The sequence below is a fragment of the Rhipicephalus microplus genome, unplaced genomic scaffold, assembly GCF_043290135.1.
Source record: "Rhipicephalus microplus isolate Deutch F79 unplaced genomic scaffold, USDA_Rmic scaffold_13, whole genome shotgun sequence".
NCBI classification, from domain to species: Eukaryota; Metazoa; Arthropoda; class Arachnida; order Ixodida; family Ixodidae; genus Rhipicephalus; species Rhipicephalus microplus.
The window spans coordinates 19,292,039-19,312,120 of NW_027464586.1; the positions used below are offsets into that span (position 1 = coordinate 19,292,039).

The window sequence follows — 20,082 nt, forward strand, 5'->3', positions numbered from 1 at the left end:
GGAGGACACATCTTAGGGGGCGTCTGACCAGTTCTCCAGGACCAAATAAGGTTCATTTCACTTCACCGCATCCTCAGATTATACCGGTGCGTGTTCCAAATGCGGTACACCACGCCGGGTGTGCGCCGTTGCTTGCGCGAAGAGCCACTGGGCGCTGGCGCAGGCTCCTCAGACCTCGACATAAAGGCTTTCAGGTCTGCGATGTGGGCACGGCCGAGTTTTCCCGAAAGTGGGTCTTTCAGCAAGTACGCGAGCGGAGTGCAAACTTTCTCCACCCGGTACGGACCAAGCCACTAAGCAGCGAGCGAAGCTAAGAAACCCTTGCTCGCATCGCTAAGGGCGTGGTTGCTCTTCAGGACAAGGTCACCTACCTTAAATAAAGGTGGTGGTGTTTTCGATGGTACTGGGCCTTTTGCTAAGCCCTGGCCGATGCCAAACTCTGACTGGCTGTGCTTAGAGCTCGACAAAGCCTGTCCCGAAGTATTGAAGCGTAAGCAGAACAGTCTGCCAGTTCATCCTCGTCCCTGAGCTGGCATTGCTTGACACTGATCACCGCATTTGCCAACTCCCTTCCGAAGTTAAGGAAAGCGAGAGAGAAACCAGTACAGTGACTCTCGGAGGTTCGGATCGCAAACGCGAGTTCACTCAAATGATCTGCCTAGTCCTTTTGATTTTCGGCAAAGGCCGCCAACATCGGTTTGAGCGTACGATTGGTTCGTTTCGTCAAACTGGACTGGGGATGGTTGGGAGAAGTGGCGCAGTGATCTATTTCTAGGGAACGTCACGTATTCCCAAGCACCCGAGCGGTGAAATACGGCGCGTTGTCCGTGATCAATCTTCTCGGAAAGCCGAACCGACAAAACTTTTCCTGTAGCCTCTCTAGAACCGCTCGCGCTGTCACTTTCTGCTGCGGAAACAACTCCACCCATTTGAAAAAATGATTAACGACTACCATGAGATGTATGAACCGCTGCTTACTCCTGGGAAACGGCCCCATTAGATCGCAGGTGGCTACTTGCCATGGACGTTCACTGACAATCGGTTTCGTCAAGCCGGGTGGCTTGCCACCCCTTGATTTCACCGCTTGACAGGCGTGGCAGGAACGGCAATAGCGAAAAATGTCACGCTTCATGCCAAGCCAAGTCACAACCTTGCTGAGTATCACAAAAACTTCGAAGCCACTCTGGTGACTGGTCTAGGCTCGTCGTGAGAGGCTCGCAATGGTGCGCCTCTCAGACATTTGGGCACAACCACCCTAAATGGGTCGACGAACTCCTCATCGGTGGCTATGTATTTCAGCAGGAGTCCATCATGGCCCAGCAAGTAAGTATTCGCAAAGAACCCAGTGATACACGCCGGTTCCCGCCCCCCTGCGCCTGCCGTAATACCAGCAGCGTCTCGTCTCCGCGTTCCGTCTGCCTCAGACCGTCGCTCAACTCGCGACCAAACGGATCATCTTGCCGGGCCTTCAGTAACTCTTGTCCGCTGAAAGCGATTCCCATTCTCCCAAAGGGGAGTTTGGTATCATTCCCACTCAGGACTGCACCCATCGCCTCCGCTCACGTTGGGGTCACGCGTTCTCTTCCTTTCCGCTCCCCCCCCCCCTTCTCGCCTGCTTCGCAGTGCGCTGCTTGCCTAGCCCGCGGAAATGAATTGCTATATGGCACACTCACCCTTTTTTCCAATCGGAAGCTCCGCCGCCGTTTCGCCCCGGTCGCTCGCTTGCGCAAAGGCACCACTAGGGGTTGTCGCACCGAGATTCAGGCTCCCGGTAGACAGTGTGGCACGAGATAGTGCGTCAGCTATCACGTTAGTGCTCCCCTTCCGATAATGCACTGAAAAGTCACAATGCTGCATTAGGAGAGCCCACCGCGCTAGCCTGCCTGCAGACTCACGGAGCCGCATCAGCCGGCTAAACGCGCTGTTATCTGTTTGCACCACAAATTTTGTCCCGTCAAGGAATACATCAAACTTCCGCAGTGCAAACCCGATGGTGAGGTACTCCCCCTCGGTCATGGAATAATTCTTTTCTGCTGGTACAACGAGCGGCTGGCAAAGGTCAATGTAACATAATAGCCACCGCAACACGTGCTGATATGTGATGTGTGATATGTGATATGCATCGTGTTACGTCAGCACCAGGTTGCTATAAAAGATGAGTGCGTAGGAAATAAAGGCTAGTGTTTTTTCCACGGTATCAAGTGTGCTGTTCTTCCGTCAGCTGCTCTCCGCGAGTTGGCTATGACAGTGGCGACGAGGATGGGACTGTGATCTGCTGGTGCCGCCTGGAACTTCCCTGTAAGGCTGTGTTCTCTACCGTGTGTAGAATGCCTGGTGTCGGCAAGCTTGAGCCGTTCGACGTGGGAACAACCAGCTGGGATGAGTGTCAAGAGCGGGTAGAACAATTTTTCATAGCCAACGACGTCCAAGATGAAAAGAAGCGAGCAGTACTTCTCACCTGTTTGGGACCGGCCACGTATTCATTACTGCGGAACCTGCTGTCACCGTCGAAGCCGTCAGAAACAAGCCTGTCCACGATCCTTGACGTACTGAAGAAGCATTTTTCGCCGAGACCATCGGAAGTGGCTGCAACGTTCAAGTTTAGTTCAAGAATACGTCATTCTGGTGAAACGGCTGGGGATTTCTTCGCTAGCCTGAACAAACTTGCTGACGATTGTGCTTTCGGCTCGTTTCGAGACAGAATGCTTCGTGACCGCATCGTGGCAGGCATCAACGACGAGACAATGCAGCGACGACTGTTGGAGTCACCAGATTTGACCCTTGATACCGCAAAGAAGACAGTTATCGCGATGGAAACGGCGAACAAAGATTCTCGCGCGCTGTCGACAGCCATGCCAATGACTATTGCGCCGACGAATGCCGTGTCACGGGATACAGGAAAGCAGAAGCATAAACCAGTTTCATGTTTCCGCTGCGGAGGCGAGCATCTGGCGACGCAGTGTCGACATGCAAGTAGCGTCTGTCACAAGTGTCGAAGCAAGGGGCACCTGGCGCGAGTATGCAAGGGTAAGGCAGCTACAGTTACGAGCGCAGGTGGTTCAGCGTTTTTGTCCCGGAAGCCTCAGTCAATCCATACCGTAGACGACGAAGAAAGCCGTTCTGAGACACCGGCACCGCAAGTCTACGAAATGTGGCAAGTGCGCGCACCGGATCACGACGGTAGCCCGTACCGGGTTGAGGTGTCCGTGAATGGAACTTCACTCATTATGGAAATTGACACGGGAGCAAGTGTGTCTGTCGTGTCGGAAGAGACCTGTCGCCAGATATTTCCGTCTTGTCGTCTGGAACCGTCAAGCGTCATGCTGAAAGGTTACACCGGTGAGCTGTCCGCGGTGCAAGGCAGCCTGCCTGCGACTGTACGACTGGGAAAACATGAGTGCCGGGACGTGTTGTACGTCGTCCCAGGACGCTGCCCGTCCCTTATGGGGCGTGGCTGGATAAAAGGCCTCGGAATCGAGCTGCGCAGTGTGATGGACGTTAAGGCTATCACGTTGGTTGAGGGACTCGTCGCTGAGTATGCGAGTGTTTTCGACGACGCCTTGGGAACATTCAAGGGAGTGTCCGCGAAAATAACCATCGAAGACAACGCGAAGCCGCGGTTCTTCAAGGCTCGCCCTGTTCCGTTCGCAATGATCGACCGCGTCAACGAGGAACTGATGCGCATGGAACGAGTTGGAGTGCTGCGTCCAGTTAAGACTTCGGAATGGGCTGCGCCTATCGTGCCTATCTTGAAGCGGAGTGGCCAGATTCGGATATGTGGCGACTTCAAGGTCACTGTTATTCCCGTGACAGTGCCTGAAAAATACCCGATACCACGCGTTGAGGACCTGTTTTGCCGTCTTCGCGGTGGCGAGAAGTTCAGCAAATTGGACTTGAAGGATGCGTATTTGCAAGTTGAACTGGACGAGGCATCCCGCAAGCTGGTGACAATCAACACACCAAAAGGACTGTACCAATACACGCGTTTGCCTTTTGGCGTCACATCTGCTCCTTCAATTTTCCAGCGGGAGATGGAAAACCTGCTACAAGGGCTCAGACACGTCGTGGTGTACTTCGACGATGTTCTTGTGACTGGACGCGACGACCAGGACCATCTAACAAACCTGGGCCTAGTCCTAAGCCGACTGAAGCAACCTGGGCTAAAATTGAAGCTTGACAAGTGTACCTTCCTGGAACGACAAGTTGAATACCTGGGTCACGTTGTCACGGCTGCGGGGTTTCAACCCAACCCTGAAAAGGTAGAGGCTGTGCTGAAGGCGCCTAGACCCGAAGATGTCAAGACATTACGGAGTTATCTAGGTCTGGCCAACTTCTACCGAAAGTTTCTGCCGGGGCGGTCTAGTGTGTTGCACCCCTTGAACGAGCTGCTTGTGGCCAAGGTGTCGTGGAAGTGGCGTGAGGATCATGAACGTGCTTTCCAAAGGAGCAAGGAGCTACTTGTTTCAGCAGCAGTGCTGGCGCATTATGACCCCAAGAAACCCGTGGTTCTCGTATGCGATGCGTCACCGTACGGCGTTGGCGCCGTTCTGGCCCATAGAGAAGACTCGGGGGGGCTGAACGACCAATCGCATTTGCATCACGAAGTCTCGCGCCAGCCGAGCGAAATTACAGTCACATCGACAAGGAGGCTCTTGCGCTCATGTTTGGCGTAACCAAGTTCCGACAATACCTCTGGGGACGCGAGTTCGAGGCTATTACGGACCATAAACCATTACAGGGCTTGCTTTCTCCCGACAAGCGCGTGCCTGAGATGTGTTCACCGCGTATCATGCGTTAGGCTCTGATGCTTGGTGCGTATAACTACAAGCTCAAGTACCGGCCGGGAGCAAGCATTGCCAACGCGGATGGTTTGAGTCGCCTACCACTACCAGGGTACGCTCAACCTGTGGAAAGGCCAGCGGAAGTTTTCATGCTGGAGGCTGCTTATCCTCGGGTGCTACGGTCGACTGTAGTCGCGGAAGCTACTTCCAAGGACCCAACCTTAGCGAAGCTACGAGAGGCCTTATGGTCTGGAGCTGAGCTACGTGACCCCGAGTTCAGGTTCTACGCAGATCGAAAACTTCAGATGAGCGTGCAAGAAGACTGTATACTTCTCGGATCGCGAGTGGTCATCCCAAGTGCAATACAGCAAGAAGTGTTGCGACTCCTTCATAAGGGGCACTCTGGAATGACCAAGATGAAGGCTATCGCCAGGAGTCACGTCTGGTGGTCTTCGTTGGACGAGGACATTACCGCTGCAGTTCGCCAGTGTCAGATCTGCCAAGAACACCAGAGGGTTGCGCGGCCGGTAGCGATGACGCCATGGCCGTTTCCGGACAGACCATGGTCTCACCTTCATATTGACTTTGCTGGACCTTTGAAGAACCGCTAATTGCTGATCGTTATCGATGCATTTTCAAAGTGGATAGAGGCCGTTCCTATATCTACACCATCGGCAGAGGCAACTATCCCATGCCTGAGGGTTATGTTTGCTACTCACGAATTGCCAGACGTAGTGGTGTCCGACAACGGACCAGCGTTCGTGAGCGAGGAATTCAAACTGTTCCTGCATCGAAATGGCATCAAACAAGTATTGACACCCCCATACCATCCAGCGTCAAACGGGGCTGCAGAATGGGCAGTTCAGTGCATCAAGTCAAAGCTAAAGAAATCGACTGGAGGGAATTTTTCATGCCAACTTGCCCGTATTCTTTTCAATTACAGGATTACTCCCCACGAAACTACCGGATGCTCACCAGCGGAGCTGATCATGGGCCGTAAGTTAAAAACTGCTCTAACGTTGTTGCATCCAGACATGAAAGCTAAGGTCTTGCTGAAGCAGCTCAAGCAGAAGATTGTCCATGATGGTGGAGCTCGAACCACACCACCCGCAAGACCCGGAGACTACATCTACGCCCGGAATTTCCGTTCGGGGCCAACCTGGATGCCCGCAAGAGTGACTGACAGAGCCACCGATAACATCGCTGATGTCGTTTTGTCAGACAGTAGGTGTTGGCGGCGCCATCAAGAACACCTGCGGCCGAACTTCGCCCCAGTTAGTGCGCCTCCTGGACTGCCGCCTGAGCGACAGACTCCTTCACCGACGCCAGTGTTACCGCCTGTGCAACAAGCTACGTCAACCACGGAGTGCGTGTCGGAACGAGCGGGTGTGCAACCGGCTGAGAAACTAGTTCCGCTACCCAGGAAGTGTGAGTCGGAGCAATCGAGTCCAGTTGCTAAGCCGTGTCCTGAATCATGCAGCGAAAGTGGGACCGCAACACGCGATCTGGTTGTGCCTACTAGCCATGACAGTACGCCAATGCTGCGAAGAAGCACGAGGACAAAAAAACCAGTTGTGCGCTTCTGACCACGAAGGCCGCTAAACTATCGTTGTTTTGTTTGTTGGTGGGGAGGAGTGTAACATAATAGCCACCGCAACACGTGCTGATATGTGATGTGTGATATGTGATATGCATCGTGTTACGTCAGCACCAGGTTGCTATAAAAGATGAGTGCGTAGGAAATAAAGGCTAGTGTTTTTTCCACGGTATCAAGTGTGCTGTTCTTCCGTCAGCTGCTCTCCGCGAGTTGGCTATGACAGTCAACGACTGCAACACGCCATCGTATTCCTTTAGGAGAACTGCTCCTAATCCCAGATCACTTGCGTCAGTCTGGACAAGAAACGGTCTGGTCAGGTCGGGGAGCTCGAGCTGCGCTGTCTCCGCAATGGCGCTAAACAGACAGCAAAACGCCGCTTGCTGCACAGTTCCTCATCGCCAATCAGCTGACTTACTCAAGAGCTTGGTCAAGGGCACCTGCCTTGGGCACAGGACGGAATGAACGACCGGTAAAAATCGGCCATTCCGAGGAAGTGGCACAAGCCACCTACGTCCTTGGGCGCGGGGAAATCGAGGATTGCTCGAAGTTTCTCCCTGTCTGGCTCAATGGAGCCTTCGCCAAGTGTAAAGCCAAGTAACTGAACTCGGGTCTGCGCTAGTTCGGCCTCCGCGCGATTTAACGTCATCCCGGCGGTTCTCACCCTCTCGAGCACATCGGCAATGTGGGCCAATTGTTCATCATCATCATCATCATCATCATCATCATCATCGGACTGACTACGTCCACTGCAGGACAAAGGGCTCTCCCATGTTCCGCCAGTTAACCTGGTCCTGTGCTTGCTGCTGCCAATTTATGCCCGCAAACTTCTTAATTTCATCTGCCCACATAACTTTCTTTCTCCCCCTAACCCGCTTGCCTTCTCTGGGAATCCAGTTAGTTACCCTGAACGACCAGCGCTTATCCTGTCGACGTGCTACATGCCTGGCCCATGTCCATTTCTTCTTCTTGATTTTAGCTATTATATCCTTGACCCTCGTTTGTTCCCAAATTCACTCTGCTCTCTTCTTGTCTTTTAAGGTTACACATACCATTTTCCTTTCCATTGCTCGTTGCGTCGTCCTGAATTCAAGCTGAACCCTCTTTGTAAGTCTCCAGGTTTCTGCTCCGTAGCTAAGTACCGGCAAGATACAGCTGTTATATACCTTTCTCTTGAGGGATAGTGGCAATCTACCTGTCATAATTTGAGATTGCTTGCCAATTGTGCTACACCCTGTTCCTATTCTTCTAGTTACTTCAATCTCGTGGCTCGGCTCCACGCTTATTACCTGCCCTAAGTAGACATAGTCTTTTACAACTTGAAGTGCACTATTACCTATCTCGAAGCGCTGCTCTTTTCCGAGGTTGTTGTATATTACTTTCGTTTTCTGCAGATTCATCTTAAGACCCACCTTTCTGCTCTCCTTGCCTAACTCTGTATTCATGAGTTGAAAATCGTCCCCTGAGTTACACAGCAATGCAATGTCATCGGTGAAGCGCAGGTTACTAAGGTACTCTCCGTTAACTCTTATTCCTAACTGTTCCCATTGTAGGCTTCTGAAAACCTGCTGTAAGCACGCGGTACATAGCATTGGAGACATTGTGTCCCCCTGCCCTACACCCTTCTAAATTGGTATTCTGTTGATTTCTTTATGAAGCACTATGGTAGCAGTTGATCCGCTGTAGATTTCTTCCAGGATGTTTATATAAACTTCATCGACGCCCTGATTCCACAGTGTCTGCATGACAGCTGATATTTCTACTGAATCAAAGGCCTTCTCGTAATCTATGAAGGCTATGTATAGTGGTTGGTTATATTCTGAGCATTTCTCTATTACCTGATTGATAGTATGAATGTGGTCGATTGTTGTGTAGCCTGTTCGAAATCCTGCTTGTTCCTTTGGTCGATTGAATTCTATTGTTTTCTTTATTCTGTTAGCAATTACTTTTGTATATAGCTTGTATACTACAGAGAGCAAGTCCATTAGATTGCTCTCTGTAGTATACAAGTGTTCTTGGAGCTATCTAAAGTGGTAAAGTAATGAGCAGTGCCGAGGTTTCCTACGATGGAGCTAATCGTGGGAGCGGATAGGCATTCGTACGAGTCACTTTGTTCAGACGGCGGTAATTTACGCACAGGCGATGACTGTCATCTTTCTTAGGCACCAACATGATTTGAGACGCCCAGGTGCTGTACGCACGGCGAACAATGCCAGCTGAGAGCATCTCGTCCAGCAAGCCGTAAACTACCTGCCTCTTGGCTCGGCTGACGGGCCTGGGGTTACACTTCAAAGAAAGTGCGTCGCCAGTTTCAATCGAATGGCTCACCAAATTGGTACAGCCTGGTTGATCGGTGAAGAGCTCATCGTATTCGCGTAACAATGTCGGCAAACGAGCCTTCTGTGCATCATCCCATTGAGTCACACAGGCGATCAAAGGCTGCGGAGACTCTTCTCGTCGTGCCGATCAATCCCGATGGGGATTTTGAGCCGACGAGTGCATAGTGCAGAGGCCTGCTCCCGAAGTTTGCACGTGACACGGTTTCGACGCCTCTACTGCCCAGGCAACAGAAAACTCCGGTGGACTGATGAACGGCTTTAGCTCGGAAAAAGGTCCGTCGCGATAGCCTCCATGCGCAATGTCCACTACAATACCGGTTTTTAGGCGGGAGTCCCAACCAAGAATCGCAGGAACACTGATCAGCCCTGAAAGATAAAGGAAACGCGCGCGACTCATTCAACCTCCCCATCTGACAATCAGCCTCACGGTGCCCGCCGACTGGGCCATGCCTTTTCATTTCATTTATTGCATCCTTAAAGGCCCGAGTATATTACATAAGGGGGGCGGGGGGCAAGAAATCTGCTGTGGGGGTGTACGATTCAATGTGAACAACTTATTATAAACAATACAGGTCTAAATACGCATATGGTAGTTCGGTGCAGATTGACAACAAAAACTAATCAAACAATGAACAAAAGAAATTTTGACTGAAAAATGAGTACAAACAATATGGCAAAAAATTATACGTAGAGTATGCTAGTGGGATACATCTACAGCCATGTGTTATTGAGTGGAATCAAAGTGGGATTCCAATTTTGCGCGGAATGATGTGCGGTCAGGTTTGGCAACTATGGAGTCAGGAAGGCGATTTCAAAGCGTAATTTTGTGGGGGAAAAAGGAGTCGTTCATTGCAGAACGTGAAAGTGAATGTCGTTCGGCTGTCCTGCAAGCACACTGAGGGCTTCTGCAAGTGGGACAACACCTATTGGCCAAACAACGAAGCGCTTGCGCCCATGTCCAGCAACGCCGAGAATCCGCGACCGGCAATGGTGACCGAAATAAACGCCGCGTGCACACCAGCAAGACTGCTTGCCCGGTAGAGGGGAGAACCAAGGGTTCGGCCGGTCGTGCCTTCACGAACGGCCCGCGCTCCCGTTTCCCTGCCTCACAGGAGGCACTAATGCGGAGCACTTCCTCGCTATGTGCCCTCGTTGACGACAGCGGAGGCAGTGCACTCCATCGTGGTCCCTTTCCAGAGACAGAGCAGCTTCGAGCTGCAGGCGTTGGTTCACCGCGTGATCAAAGGAACCGCTCTGACGACCGTCACAACCGGTGATGTGCTGGGTCGGATTTCGTCCCTGCTCGCGCGCGTCGAGTTTCGATGCAGACCAGGCTGTGAGCCTCCCGTACGTGTAGGGATCTGAAGCCCGATCGTTATCTCCCACTTGCGCCCACCTGTAGCGGTAGCCGCAAAGGCAGGTCCGGCGGGCTGTTGCCGCTGGGGAAGGCTCATAGCCCTTCTCCACGCGCAGCGTGGTTCAAGGACATCGCTAGCTGGTTGTGGCGGGCGATAGGCACGCGCGGCGAGAATGTCGCCATGAATGCGCTTTGCCTCGACGGCCAACTCCTCCAAATCACGCAAGCGAACGCCGCGAAGGTAGGCAGGAAATGTCGGGTGTGCCTGCCTGATCACCCGTTCGACGCGCTCCTCATTCGATGCACTGGGCTCAGCGATAGAAAAAAGGTCTTCCATCGCGCGTGCGTACATACTCCTGAAGCGACTCATCAGGAGCCTGTGTGCAGAGCTCGAGCTCACGCCGCATCCTACTGTCGCAAGGGCAATGTCTCGCGGAAAACTTTGTTCATTTTCAGCTACAGCTGGAGTGTGTTCTTTGCCATCTGCCCTTGTTAGCGGCGCCATTTAACTTGTCTCGGGGAGCGCGCCTTGAGGAAGAATGAGTCTGAAAAAAAAGGACCGCATACGGTCGGTGACTTCTAACCACTGCGCCCCACGCTCTTCAAACGAGCGAGCCACACTTTCGGTCCTCCGGGGCAAAAGGGGGCCAAAATTTGAGCGCTTGTTAGCTCGTCAAGGCCGTTTCAGAGAATGCAATCTTTTCCAGAAGCTGCCACCGTTTTTGTCGCGAGGCAGGATTCGTTTCCTTCGCGCCCCGTGCGTGAACGTTGCAGGCACACAGCAGGGGTACTTTGCGGGACCACCAGAGGCCGAAAATTGAGACCATGTGTGCGCGTCGCCTCTGCTTGCCGGAAAGTGGCGTGTACAGAAAGTGAACTGATTTTATCGCGAGGCAGGCTTCAGGCAACCACGAAAACTCGTGTTGATTTGATTATCCTCGGCTTGCCTGATTGAACCGTGCTACCGGGGACGCTGAAAAACCCTATTTAAGCAGCGACTCGGGCTCTTTTTGAGGAGAGCGGAGTCGGGGTCAACAGTGCATCTCACCACCGGATACCAGCCATGCAAGCCGAGGGGTATGCCAACATTTTCTATGTTTTGTCTTTGTGACCTAGTGAATTTTGTAAATTGAAGTTGCGTTAACTATATAAACCCCCAATGAGTGCTCCCCGATATCATCGTGTTGACTTCTCATCGATTACCTCCTCGGAGTTTCACCCACACTTATTCGTCTCCCTGGTCTTCCGAAGCGCCTAACTTTGAAAAACCCCGACGTTTCGCTACACTACTCTTCTAGTCAGCGGGTAAGAATTCGCGCAGGAAGGCCAGACGGATTTCATCGAGGGTTGCTGCTCGGGGGCCGGAAATCTGATGCCACCTGGCCACCGTGTCAATCAGTGCAGCCGGAACGGTCAGGAAAAGTTCCCTCGCGGCTATGCGGCGTCGATAGAGCTAGGCAAACCTCGTACGCGTAGGCCTACGGCAAGTGCGGCTTGGTGTGGTGCGACCACTTCAAGCACTAGGCACCGCTGTTGGCTTAGCGTACGGTAACGAAGCTACCGAAGCTAGCACTCAAGTAAACACGTGATTCCCAAAGGGGACGCGGACGAAGGAAACACGTGCTTGCCCGGCGCCGACCACGGAGAAGAGACCTCCCTCAGCGCGCACGTAACTGGCAAGGAGGTTCTATACTATGTCTTCTGCGATGGATGTGCGCCCCGATAAGTGACGCCGGTCGCCGCCATATTGGAAAAGGAAAGACTCGGGAGCAGATGGCAAAGTGCGTTTCGTAGCTCCACCGTCGCAGTGGCCTTCGGAGACTGTAACATGCTTTTGTAAAACATTTAAAGCTTTTATAAGGCCATGGCGACTTCGTGCATCGCTTATGGCTGCACAAATTGCATCAAGAAGACGCCTGAGTTCAACATTCATGTGTAAGTATTCTCGCTTTGTTCGCTGACGATCGCCTGTTTTTTTGCGTATTCCGTTAAATTGGAAACAACATCAAAGGTGCGCATGCTTGTAATGCTTGCGTATAGCTGTATGAAAAGTAACTTGAAGCTTTACAAGCTCACTGACCCGACGTCGTCCGTGAGTTTTAAGTTTATGGACGAAGCACTTGCGGTCTAGGGCTGCACTTATCAAACATTGAAACGAGTAGGACGTCTGAATGCCGTTCGAATTCCACGTTTTCTGGTGTTGCTTTACAAGGCAACACTGACGGCGTGCATGCGTAATTTTGGCGAGTGCCTATGAAATTTGGTGCATGTTTATCGAGAACTTCGCAAACGTGGAGAGTAAGTCCATGCCGTTATTATCTGTGTTACATGTTTCCGAAAGACAGTGCGCTTTGGTTTGCCTGGGAACCTGCTGTTCGAAGAAATAGTTGCAGGCTACGGACGGTGACCCCCTAAGTTCTCTTCACTTCAAAAAATGCTGCTTCGACAGAATGCGGCAGACAACCAGACTGCGGCTTGGCAGTGCACCATCAATTCCCGCGAAACGTGCTTTTCCCGCGAAACGTGCATCCACAACACAACGACGGTAGCCGCAAAGTCCGTGCACGAGCCACCCTGAAAGAGAGCTAGGGATGACATTGACTCCGTTTCGTTTGTCGACGCAACGCCGTACCATAACAGTAGATTGTTCGCGTTGTGGCAATAAACGGGACGAGGGGTGCTTCGCTCTTCCGCCTCGGTAAAGGCGGCCACCCCGGGTATAGCAGAGCAAATCGCGGTTGCACTGGTCTTGTCCGACCCAGAGCGTTCCTACATATACAAAGACTGAAGAGATGCAATTAGAGCTTACTAATCGGTCAACCTTGCTCGAGAAGCGGCCTCCATGGTAGAAAAGAGGGCTTGTCCAGGTTATCATGTTTTCACTTGGTTCCCCACGCACATGAGGAAGGACGTTCTCGAAGACTTCCCAAACCTCAACGAGCTGGCCTATGATCGTGCGCTAGAACTTACGCGCCGCGACGGTCTGGAGGCTATGGAGGGGCAAGAAGGGACACAGCATAACAATGCACTACTGACATTCAATGAAACAACCACGCATTACCAACTTAGCAGAAGAATCTATCCTCTTCCTCACGCGAAGCTCAGCAGAGCACATTGAGCTGCCTTGAGAATGTTGCAGACGGGGTCTTTCCCGTCGCGGGGATTCCTAAGTGAAATATACGTGGACGTTGACCCTAGCTGCCCGGGCTTCAATGAAACCTTCTGCTCTATTGCTCACATGCTTTGGCGATGTCCCGCGCTGCCTAACAACCTTCTCTCAAGCGAAGCCGAATGGGAGGAGGCCATAAGAAGTACGGAACTCAGCAGGCATATCCAGGCCGTCCACAGGGCTCAGGAACAGGTGGAGCATCACGGCGTTCCGTCCTCTACGTGGGTGCGGCCAGCGGTTAAAATTGCCCCTCGTTGAAGGATCCAACAGTAACTCCTCCTGTTTTATTAAAGTTCGCTGTCTGTCTGTCTCGTGCTCAGCATGCTCACACACGTTAAGACTTTTCAGTCGAAAATTAACATTTCCCAACAGCAGGCGAGGAAGCCTAATCTTTCTCACCTTCCTGGCTGCAAAAGTTTTCTGGCATATAGGAGCACACCGCCTGCACTAATAACTATTAAGAAAATAAACACGCATCACTTGTAAGCGTTTTTGGTGTAAGTTCTGAGTAGTAAGTGCAGGTCCGCGGCTCCGGGTACGTCATAAATGTGCTACGGAATATGCCGCAGTACGCTGGGTTAGCGGCTGAATCTCTGGTCGCGTCCTTGAGGATCTTCTCGGGTGGTATTCCTCAGCATATATTGCAGCAATGAACAGAACAGCAAGTGTTGAAAAGTGACCTCAAGTCTTAAATAGGGCAAACAGGGCAACTAATAAAAGAACACACAGAGCACAGCTGATCAGAGTATCTCGTTGTGCTCAGTATGTCATCGCTTCTTCTCTTAGTCCTTGTCCTGCTAGTGCTATTCGATGCGTTGAGTCTGAAACTAAGAAGAACAACTGTCCACTATTCCGTTGAAAAGTTCTTCTCATTGATCTGCCGTTTCCTGGACGCAAGAGCAACTGAAGTGAGCCAGTCTCCTAAGCTGGCATCAGTTGTGGCGCTCGCTAGTCGGTCGGTGTGAAGCTATGCGATTCACAAACCTCGAAGGTACGGCAGTGACATATTACGTAGGCTACAGAGCTAAACTCTTTATCGGTGATGTTACTGCGGACATGATCTGAGACTCCTTCCAACATATTGCGAACTTGGTACTCCGCGGATATACGGCGGTTGGCAGTCCTGCGCAGTTTTAGTATCGTTTTTTGTGTAGGTCATGCACGTCTTCCCTAGTACATGACCCCTTCGTACAACCATTTTTTAGGGGCGAAGCTCCTTATAGCGGCACGCGTTCGTCTCTCGTAGTCATAGTAGTAGTAGTAGTGCGTAACCAGTCTTAGATTTTGACCTCCAAGGTGGTGCCGGTGAGAGATTTTTTCTGTGCGTTGTTAAACAAAAAAAATCGCAGCGTGCGCGTTAACTGAAAGACGAATTCTCCTGTCTCTCATTCCCCCTTAGCAGCCATCGGCATGTACATTGAGCCTTATCTGACAAGAAAGGGTTGCCACGTTATACTCGCTGGGCATAACCTCCTTGGTTTTAGAAAGGTTTAGCGAGCGTTGTGCTGCAGTGCCATGAATACTGTGAACTAGTATATACCATGAACTCGAGGTGGTTAAAGGTTGGAAGTAGACACGAAGCTCAAGCCATAAGAAAGTGTGCATGTGCCACCTTCCGTTTAGTTCTTCGAATGTCCGCTGGATGGCTGTGCGTATGCGGAATATATGAAGAAAAGATGCGAGATGGTGTTACTTGCAGTGTTCAATAGATGGACGAACGGATACGAAGACAGATGCATGGACGTACTCATGGATGGCTGCACCAACAGAAGAACGCATGGACGGACGCATGGGCGGATGCATGGACGAACTCAGGGATGGACGCACAGATGAACGTGTGGATGCACGAACAGACGTACACACAGACGGGCGAATGGACGCACGGGCGGTCACACAGACGGATGCATGGACGGACAGAAGCAAGAACGAATGAACGGACGGATGCTTCATCCCACTCTCCAATCATTCACTCCATGAATATGCTACCATTTTTTTGCTCGCTTCTTTGTGACAGCGTCAATGAAACTGTCCCTAACTGGAATCACATACTGGCACCATGTTGTCAGAGGATATGACGGTTATTGAAACACACAAGCACCCCGTTAGGCGTTACAAAGCCACGTTCCGCTGTCGCATTAGGCGTTTGCTCAATGGCAAGTTATGGTTGCTATATTCTTCAGCGTCTTGACCACGCTTGCCCACGAACATGCCAGCTAAGACAAGTTGCCGAGCGGTGGGGTTCACTGTATTCAAAGACGTTACCTAGCTAGTTTCGGCGTGACCATATGAAACGCTGGGCGTATGAAATTGATCTAGGCGGCAGCTTCTGAAGAACTTTGGTATGTGGAGCACTATTTCATCGCTATTGCCAGTAAAATGCAGGCGTGGCTTGTTGGCCTCACTTCACAGGATGACAATGAGTGAAAACGCTTAAGACAAGGAGAGAGAAGACGCTTGACACACGTGAGCACTGCCGCACAACAATGTTTTATCTGGAAACAAGCAACCGCATATGTAACGCAAAGCGCGTGACATATTACGTGTGCACTGTCTGCCCATGCTCCGAGTGACGACGCAAGAAAGGTAGCTCTTTCCTAGAAACAGCAATTGACGGTTTGCGAACACATACGTCGCCTATACAACTAATGCACTCCGCCTCAATGATCTCACGGTGTCAAGCGTCTTCGATGTTGTCTTCTTATACACTATCATTCATGCAAATTTAACACGCCTAAATACCTACCTTACCGGACGTGATGTTTCAAGCGACCAAGCATTACCCATCAAAGAATTGATACTACAGTAATGCTCGTTACGACAATAACCCCAATAAAACAATATGCTTTACCCCAACGAATGTCAGACCTATTAACGTTCATCTTTCACTGAGTCACCGAAATCCGTAATTTCACTGTTTTCATGCGAAATATAAGTGTTCCTGCATGTACCAGAAAAGAGCCATGTGATGAGACAACTTTACTTACCTGCATACCAATAACTGCATAGATGAAGAAGAGCATCACAATGAGAAGGGCGACGTAGGGTAGGGCCTGCGAGGAAAGTGATACGAATAAGCCAATGTATTCAGTACAACTAATATTGTTAATAGCGGCCATACACATCCAAAAGCATAGAAAGCACTAACAGCATAGTGCATATCGCATGATGCACAAAGCAAAAGCACCAGTTTAGAAGACAAAGAGCGAGCCACTCAACTGCGTTGTAAGTGACCGTTTGTTCTAATGCACCTAAATACACGGCTGTGTTATAAACCAGGAAGCATATTTGCCGTGGTTCTTGACGAGTTAGCCATACGTAAGAACGGGAAGGAAGAAATGTATTGTAATAAAGGTTGTAATCCACCTATGATTCATAAACTATTTGTTTCAGGTGAAACGCAAAAAAAAGAAGAACAGCTTCTGTTAAAGACGTACAAGATGCATCGCGCTTTCACCTTTATGCTGTTTGGTTACGCGCAATGGATATGTGGCTTTCCTGGCATTATTTACGTTAGAATAAGAGACGTCTGTTTGTTCTACAGCGTACTGATATTCAGGAAAGATATAGAAAATAAAAAAGAGCGTCTACACCCTTGATGGCCGTTGCAAACAACGTGGTTCTACACATCCGGGATAAAACTATCTCTTACCAGAATTCGGCCTTGAAAATCGCTCAAGGGAAATATAACTCATGACATGAGAGAAATAGCCGATTAGTGCAACATCCGAAGCACCCTAAGTGTAGAATTTCGATATGGATTGGTGATGATGGAAGAAGACATACACAACAGGCGTGTGCCGTTCCGTTCACTTGTGTGCATGCAGTTTTTTATTGCGCTTTTTAAGCATGACATAACACTCTAGTCACTGATAACCATTTGCCGAACATTCCGTGAACTTTACAAAAACAAGCTTATTCTGGTGTACGTATGTCTCAAAAGTTGCAGCGCTTGACGATGATGGTCAGAAGCTTAGAGGTAGGCACACCTGGGAGATATTTGTCAATACTTTACTTCGAAGGAGTTTTGCTCTCAGTATGAACAAAGAATACAAACCAACACACACGAAAATACTTTCGTAATGACTTGAGGTGAGTGAGTCAGTACGGTGCACAAAGATATACAAAAGAAAAAATTGAACACCCTCAAACAAGCTTGCGAGATGACTAGTTCATTCAAGCAGTATTTCATTTTAACGTCGTGACAGTATGAAATATTACGTCGGGTGACGTCAATAGTGCTGATCAGTCAGATAGTCGGCTCGTTTGCATTGTGTATTTATTATGTGCATACTAACTATCCCAAATTTCGTAATTTGGAAACTAGTTTCTTAACAATATTTTTACAACAGGTCTCATTCCTTTTGCTTTAGATCACGTTTGATCAGAAGTGTTTTATTATTATGTACCAAATTCATAATTTGCCTGGTATGAACAGTTTGTCAGTTGATTATTTTGCAGACACTTAAGACAGATGCAGCATTTCGGGTTTCGAGAGAGGGCACCTCTTATTACATTTATTTCCTTCGCGAGCAGTATAAACGAAGACAGACGCTTACATCATGCCTGATTCATCGTGAAGAAGGCGAATGAGTGATCACCTGGAAGGACTTGATGAAGGTCCAGAGTAAAGTTCGAATGCCTTCGCCTTTGCTGAGCAGCTTGACGAGGCGCATGACGCGGAACAGTCGGAAGAAGTTGATGCTGATGATGTTGGTTCCGGGCTGAGAGGAAGGGGCAATGCAACGCGGAAAGGAAACAGACCCGTTAGCTTCGTCACCCAACAAGCACGAACACAGTCGCATGCGACGATCATCATGCAGTGCATCACGCACTACAAGACGAGCAAACAGCACCGCGAGAGCAAATACTGATGCGACGCTCTTTTCATTTATAAAACTTCTCAGTATTCCAGATGACATTACCACCAGATACCATGCTGAAGGAAAACCATCCGCGAAAAGAACGGATTGCTTTGACACGTTGCCCCAGAACGTAGCATTGCTGATATTGAGAAACAAAAATATTTGTTCATGCTCTGCAAATAGTTCATAAGACTATGTGCGCAATTCAACAGTCCTAAAAGTTGTACCTTGAGCACGTTTTTTTTTGTACTTTTTATTCCGTTCGTCAGCTATGCAACTATAGTTACTGTGTTTACTTCTCATCCCTCGCGCTCTACTTACCGGTTAGCCGTAAATAAATGCAGATGAACTACGGCATGCGGTTGAAGGCCGATGTAAATGATTGATTGATTGATTCATATGCGGGGCTTAACATCTCAAAACCATTATATAATTTTGAGAGACGTCGTAGTGGAGGGCTCCGGAAATTTTGACCACCTGGAGTTCTTTAACGGCCGATGTAAATGTATTGTTAACTATAATACTGCTCACGAATATTTTATTGTTGGAACCGGTTCCAACATTTCACTAGCCGCGAATTCAACCTTATCTCTCTAAGGTAAACTTTGCTCATCGCAGCGCTGGTTACTCGTCATAGCGCTATGATAAAGGTTCACGATTTTCCGTAAGCACGGTGAGGGGTAACAAAGTTGAAATAACCTAAAATATTTTGTAAGCTTTAAGCCACGAGCTTACAAATCACCACTAAGATTGAGGCCAGACGTCGACGCTCGTGTATTTACTGAGCTGTAATAGCTGCCAAAAAAAACTCTGTCATGAACTTCAAAGTTGTTCAAGAGCCCTTCTGATAGAGCGCGAGTTTTTCGGGAACATTGTTTCATGGGTTCTTAAGGTGCTGAAATAAATCAAATACGGAAGCTTACGGGGACATCTGTGAGTGTATAAAAACTTGTATATTACCACCGTGCTTAGCAAAAACGTGAAATCGCATGCAGAAGAGCATTCCTATCAGCCAGTGCCTCATAGTTTACTCAATTTCCCACTCAGTCTACTCCAGGCAGCCATATGCCGTGTAATTCAGTCTCAGATATCCGAAGATAACATCGCACTTTCCTGCTACCTGTATTAGATTGAGTGGCAAACAACGTGCATCAAGAAAACTTTGCTAATGCTTTTGCCTTCTAACGGCTCTTAGGATTTTTCCGTGAAGCGTAGAGCTGCCAAGCTAACAGTAAAGTTCCTTGCTATGATGCAGATCGGCGCAGGGTAGGTTATAGTAGTAGTGCTGTTCAAACAATGTCACGCTGTGTTACGTTATTTGAGTTTGTGTTGCCACAGGAAGAACAGCTTACATGTCACCACGATGGTCGAACTTTTTGACATATGCACATTTTTCTAGCGAAAAACAACTAAAACATTCATCTACTCTGAAGTTTCGCTTGTTTACTGCTGTGAATAGCGCCATATATATGACAGCTTAAAATGTGGCTTTAAAAGCTTCCTAGACATGTCATTGTTATTAAAAAGACAGAATGGTTGAAGTGTCTGATGGTGTTTCAACTATTTGAAACGAACCTGGTAATATTTTCTTAGTGGTCTCCGCAACCGACCTTCATACTTTCTTCAATGCGGGGGGACGGAAACGCCTACTTTTCAGCGCACATACGCCTGGTTGCCCATGCATAAACAGTTCATTCAAGTATCTTCTGGAGTTGTGAAAACTGTCACCATCTTTTTGGAGGTGGTCAGACATCTTTTTAGAGGTGGTGACACTCGGATGCAGCGTCAACGTATAAAAGGGCATAATACCAAACCTATAAGCAGGATTTTGGTACAAGTGTGTGAATTTGTCGTGCATTTCGCTCCTCAGCAGTATTATTTCGTAAATCATGGCATAGTGCACCTGTCCTTGCCGTTTCGCGTTCGCCGGACACCTTCAGAAAGGTTCTGTTAGCGTGCTATACTCATGACGCCAATTAA

The 20,082-nt window shown here is 49.5% G+C and overlaps 1 protein-coding gene across 1 annotated transcript in view; it reads right to left on the reverse strand.

Annotated features, from left to right (window-relative positions):
• Positions 1–20,082, reverse strand: part of LOC119162950 (muscle calcium channel subunit alpha-1-like) — a 1,445,695-nt gene that overhangs the window by 379,994 nt on the left and 1,045,619 nt on the right. The window contains exons 33-34 of the mRNA XM_075882643.1: positions 17,839–17,961; positions 16,225–16,290 (exon numbers count right to left, since the gene is read on the reverse strand). Of these exons, the coding sequence (XP_075738758.1) occupies positions 16,225–16,290; positions 17,839–17,961 (189 nt within the window). The remainder of the gene's footprint in view (positions 1–16,224; positions 16,291–17,838; positions 17,962–20,082) is intronic.